General features: G+C 37.0%; 1 protein-coding gene across 1 annotated transcript in view; it reads right to left on the reverse strand.

Annotated features, from left to right (window-relative positions):
- Positions 1 to 5,530, reverse strand: part of RPS6KA2 (ribosomal protein S6 kinase A2) — a 599,568-nt gene extending 594,038 nt beyond the window's left edge. Inside the window, exons 1-2 of the mRNA XM_044005229.1 lie at positions 5,431 to 5,530; positions 1,688 to 1,744 (exon numbers count right to left, since the gene is read on the reverse strand). Of these exons, the coding sequence (XP_043861164.1) occupies positions 1,688 to 1,744; positions 5,431 to 5,493 (120 nt within the window). The 5' untranslated portion in view covers positions 5,494 to 5,530. The remainder of the gene's footprint in view (positions 1 to 1,687; positions 1,745 to 5,430) is intronic.
- Positions 5,531 to 6,000: the final 470 nt, after the last annotated feature.

The raw sequence follows: 6,000 nt of genomic DNA on the forward strand, positions 1-6,000 counted from the left end.
TTTTCTTTATTTGATTTTTCAGACCATGATAACATTCTAAATTCACATATTTAAGACTTAGCCATCAAATATTACTCTACTTAAACTTAAAAAGTTTTTAAAAAGCCAAAACTTTCCTACAAACTCCTATCTTTCTTCCTGCTTGTATTTGTATTTCCAGCACTTACCCACAGTGCCTAGTAAGTATGTAATATATGCTTTGTTGTTGTTGTTGTTGTTGGGGGACATCAATTGCCTAATATGTAATCTTTCCTATTCTGGCCATCCTTGTACATTTTCCATAGTTCCACCTTTTTCAGAAAGCCATTTTGCTTGGTAAGTTATAAAAAGCTCACCTGCTGGGGCAGCTAGGTGGCGCAGTGGATAAAGCACCAGCCTTGGATTCAGGAGGACCTGAGTTCAAATCAGGACTCAGACACTTGATACTTACTAGCTGTGTGACTCTGGGCAAGTCACTTAACCCCAATTGCCTTACCCAAAACATAAAAAAAAAAAGCTCACCTGCTTCAACAGAATTATTTCTCTAAAACTTATTTTCAATCTATGACTCCTATTTAATTTTAAATTGAAATTTGAAAGTTGGCTTCTTAATATCCAGTGTCTTCCTCATAGACAATTTTATGGACTAAATGCTGCCTCATTTTCTGCTACTTCTGTCAAGAACATTTATTCCTATCAGAAAGAAAACCAAAGAGTGACTATCTTCAAACAATAGCTAATTTTCCTTCTACTTGTCCCATTTTACTCCTGATCCCCATCCATTTTTCCCCTCAGGATATTATCTTTTTCTATATATTTATCCTCTTTGTTTCTTCTCTTTTATTTAAATTTGCTATCTCCTCTCCTTCCTTTCTATACTTATCTTTCTTATGCCTCTAGCCTTCTTATTTTTTGTCAAAGAGAATATTCTGCCATCTTTCCTATCTCTAAAAAGGGCCCCTTCATATTAATTGTGTCACCTTTGTTTCTCTACTTTTCACAAGTTAGTTCTTCTTTCCACATCTTTTTTTTTTTAATTTAGTATTTTAATTGACTTGGTCTTTGGAGGCATTGTGAGTATTGGGGATGGGGAGAAATGTGGAAATCAAATAATTAAGCAACAAGCATTTATTTATTTATTTATTTATTTATTTAATTTTTTTTTTTTTTAGTGAGGCAATTGGGGTTAAGTGACTTGCCCAGGGTCACACAGCTAGGAAGTGCTAAGTGTCTGAAGCTGGATTTGAACTCAGGTATTCCTGATTCCAGGGCTGGTGCTCTATCCACTGCGCCACCTAGCTGCCCCCTTTCCACATCTTTTAATACCTAATTGTCACTTCAAAGGGAAGGTAACAAGTAGAGTCCCATTCAGTACCTCAAGAAGTTGAATTATTTTACTACCAAGTAAGTGTAATTATTTACCAATCTCATTCACCTACTACTCTGTTCCATACCTAATACTCTTCATTTTATCCTTAATTTGTTTTAATAATTTATCATTTCTCCCTTCAGGAAGTTCCTGAATTAGAGGCTAACTTTTGTTTTAGTTCATTTCCCCTTCCTAAAACTCTCAGTATTTCCTCAGAGATGCTATAGCGAAATGCCACTTTTTACTGTAAATGTTTCTTTGGAATGGCCAGATGTAGGCGAGCAAAATCCAACCTCCTACCCTTGGATTATCAGAATGTTAGGAAACAAGTATAGTTACATCTTTGGTGGCCTCTTCTGTTGTAGGCTCTACATCAAGGCTGACCTCCTCAGTGGTCTAGAAATAAAAGGAAAAAAATGTCAATGCATTAACATTGTAAGCCCTTGTCAACAGCGTAGTATAGTACAAGAAGTCTATGTCATTTCAGAGACTGAGCCTGTGATATCACTGACGGGGAGAGTTTTGTCCTCTACCGATGCAGGTCAGCACTTTCTCTGCTACTTAAAAGAGAAAGCACCGAATGTACAGGCTGGTAGAATACCAGCAATTTTGTCTCAGGTTCACATTTCTTCTTCAATTCACTTCATACATATCTGAAGAATTAAAATCTTTATAAAGAGTTGGGAAAATAGATTCAAGTGAGCCACAGGATCACAGACAGAGAGCTCAAAGGGAGCTTTGAGGCCATCCAGTTGAATACCTTCTTTGTACAGATAAGGAAAGCAAGGCCCAGGGGTTTTAAAGTAGTATGTAGAGATAGAAAGTGATAAGACCAAGATCTGAACCCAGGTCCTCTGAAAACAAAATTAGTACTTTTAAAACTCTACCACAGTGTGTGATGCTTCTAGCAAGGATTTTAAATTAGTGACCAAAATATATATTGCAATTGACCCTGGGCAAGTCACTTAACCCCAATTGCCTCATATATATGTGTGTGTGTGTGTGTGTGTGTGTGTGTGTATCAGTTAACAACACAATTGAAAGGTGAAGCAAATGGGACTCATAACAACCTAAATATTAAAGTCATAGGGAAGGCCAGAGGGTGGACAAAGGAAGTTTTAGGCAAGATAAAACACTTAATCCAGAGACAAACAAAAGATCATCAAAGAGTATTTCTACCCATTTCCATTCTTCTTTATTTGTTGTACATAATGTAGCAAAAACCCCCATGTTGTTCCCTGTGTTGTTGTTTTTCAGTCATTTCAGTCACACCTGACTTTTCATGACCCCATATAGGATTTTCTTGGCAAAGATGCTGGAGTGCTTTGCCATTTCCTTCTCCAGCTCACTTGACAGATGAAGAAACTGAAGGGTTAAGTGACTTGCCCAAGGTCACACAGCTTGTCTGAGGCCAGATTTAAATCCAAAAACATGAGTCTCCTGATCCAGCACTCTATCCACTGCATCACCTACTTAGAGTGAGTAGAAATTTTGATTCATCTACAACTAGTGTTGAAATGAGAATGGTTTCAAATGTCATTGGAGCAGAAGTAAAGACTAAAAAAAGGTCTATTTCCTTTCCTGTCACCTCTAATTTACTGGACTGCTTGGGAGAAGAAATGAATCAGGTCATAGGCATTAACAGAACAGAGCCTCAGGCCCACAATATAAGGGAATTGGGTTGTGGTGTGTTTTTTTCCCCCCTGTACCATTTAAAACCTGAGGATTTCCCATTTCTGAATGTCTGTTATAACTGTGTGTCACATGGTCTCCCAGGGAAGAAAAAGGTTCAGACTCTTTCAAAAGGACACAAATGAAATGGGTCAGCCGAGATTTGCAGTGATTTAAATGAGTACATGTACCATATATCATCTATTGCCCATCTACCCCAAAACATGATCTTGGTCATCCCAACTCAACACAAGATAATGATTGACAAGTTTGGCACTGGAGAATTTTACTTGTTGACATAATTTGGTGAGGCAAAATCTATGAGGTCCTGGAAGGTTTTTTATTTGGGGTTTGTTTTTTCCCCCATAGTAAATGCAGGGAACAGAGATGAGAGTGGGGGTAGGAAAAGCAATCCATTTTAAAAGATATTTTGTGAAGGTGCCAATTTTAAATCAAACCAGTAAGAGACAAATTGCTGGAGGCTCAGTTTCTTTACTTTTTTGCTATCCTATTTGTACACACTGCTCAAAACAAAGTCAGTTAAATTTTGCTTATTCAATTGTGAAGCAACATTACTTTGTCTTAGGAGCTCCATAATCCTTCAAAGAGGATTATATCACATTGTTATTGTTTAAATGCCTTAAAAGACTTAGCCTTCCTTCTGCAACTAATTCAAACAATCACTAAAACATATGGTGTTTTAGCATCCCTATTGTAAGACTGTGAGTTCCCTGTGACTTGCTTAGTAGCCCATATTTCACTTTCAGAACCTCTGCTTAAAAGCTAAACTTGGGAAAACCAAACACTGCTCTTACCCCTCGTCTTCTAGAGCCCACCTGGGAACCTCATGCATCTCAAAGTGTCTCTGTTTTTTCACTAGTTACCAAGCACTATGGGATCTGCATTTAAGCCTTATATCAGAAATTAAGAGGCTTCAGGGGCTCTTTAAAAAAAAAAGCAAAAAAAAAATAGTCTGATTAAAAATCCTTCTTTGGAGTGATGCTATTAAACAGAAAAAGACCTGATCTAATAAAACACAAAGCTGGAGTTTTAAGCTCTTTTAGGGCAGGGGTCATTTTTAAACAATTCTAAGTAATGTTCCAATGCTGCATGCAAATAAGTAATTAATACAATGACAAGCCTTTGTCTTATCTCTTTCCTGTTTACTGATTTAAATAGTTTTTTGATGAACCAATAATAACTCAACATCTCCTTCAATTCATTTATAAAATGCTTTTAATATTTAATGTTTTCAAAATTTGGGGAGCACCTTAATAAATGATATTTAAAGAATTATTAGGATTAATCATATATAATGGATCACTTTCTTTAAAAAAACACACACACAGAAACTCCACTGCCAAGAAAAACAAAATAAAGATCAAGTTAAATTCCTCTTTAAAATTGCATCTTTTTTTTCAAATTGCAACGTGCATTTGTTAATTTCTTGATACAGTAAGTATGCAGCATGAGCAAAATAAAAACTCTCTAAAGATGTGAATACTCTATGAAAGAAAAAAACATGCTGGAATTTGGTGAAGACATACTTGATGGAGATTGTTTTAGCATTATGAAGAATCATTCCAAGAAATAACAATTTGAGGCCATGGTAAGCCCAGAATGTTTATTTAGCTATTTAACTAGTGTGATGTTTCCCTCCCACTTCCCCGACCCCCCAGTCTTTAGAAAACATACTTAAATACAGCAAAATTTTACACCAATTAGAATTCAAGATAAGGGATTAGATGGCATGCTTTCTGATGCCCCTTCTAGCTCGATCCTATGAAATGAATATATTTTGATAGAGATTTCAAGTAGCTAGCTAAGTACATAGTTAATAATAACAACAACAACAATGACAACAGGACTACATTTCTAGAGTTCATTAAGATTTCCAAAGAGCTTTTCCCATCACAGCTCTGTGAGGTTGGTGGTTAAACAAGACCAACTTTTAATGTATCATATTTGACAACCCCTGGGATGAAGTTAATAAGTCCTTCCTTTAATTCTATTACCACTTTATCTTTCTTCCCTACTGGCAGATAAAGATTTCATGCCACTTTCTAAAAGCTCTTCTAGATCCAAACACATCACTGCTCACCCATCCCCATAGCAAGCAAAGATCTATTAGAAAGCCACTTGTTGACTAGTAATTAAAGCTGGAACAGGTTAGTTGTGGAATATGCAAATACCATGAAAATCTGATGTATTTATTAAAAGAGGATAATTAAGTTTAACTTAGGAGAACAGCCAAATTTTTTTTCTCCTGTGGACCACGTGCCTTTTTATTCCTGATAGTATAATATCAGGCTATACATGTGCAAAATCATCTATTTACTGAAGAGGTCAGAGTCTTCAGGGAATCTGTAAAAAAGGAGTATATTAATGTCCATTTTTTTTTTTTTGCTCACCTCTATTTCCATGGGTTCCACCTCGATCTTTTTCCATAGTTCCAATAACTGGGCAATTGGCATTTTTTTACTATTTTTTTCCCTCTGGTGAATCAGAGATAGAAATAGAGGGAGGAAAGAGGGGCAAAGAGGCAGATGAACTAAAGAATAGACAGGGAAAGAAACAAGGAGAAAGAGAGAGAGAGAGAGAGAGAGAGAGAGAGAGAGAGAGAGAGAGAGAGAGAGAGAGAGAAATGAAGGGAGAGGGTTAAGAAGAGATGCAGGCAATTGCTGAAGTCTGGAAGGGTCTTCTGGGATGTTGGGGTTTCCCCCAATGGGTCTTCAATATGGCTGCTTGTGTGATGTGTCCTCTACCCACCAATACCACAGCTGAGAGAAGAGTTGTTGCTGCTTCCCGCTCAGGCTTGGAAAGAGGAAAAGAGGAGCTATAATTGCAGCTTTAGAATCTGTAATGCGACTTTGGCAGAGTAAATGCTTCACTTGCAGCATTAAATTGGATTCTCCTCCCTCTTTTCCCCTACAACACTCCCCCTTATCTTCCCGCCCTCCTCTCCCCCCCTTCACTATTTT

This window comes from Dromiciops gliroides, chromosome 4 (genome assembly GCF_019393635.1).
Source record: "Dromiciops gliroides isolate mDroGli1 chromosome 4, mDroGli1.pri, whole genome shotgun sequence".
Lineage (NCBI taxonomy): Eukaryota > Metazoa > Chordata > Mammalia > Microbiotheria > Microbiotheriidae > Dromiciops > Dromiciops gliroides.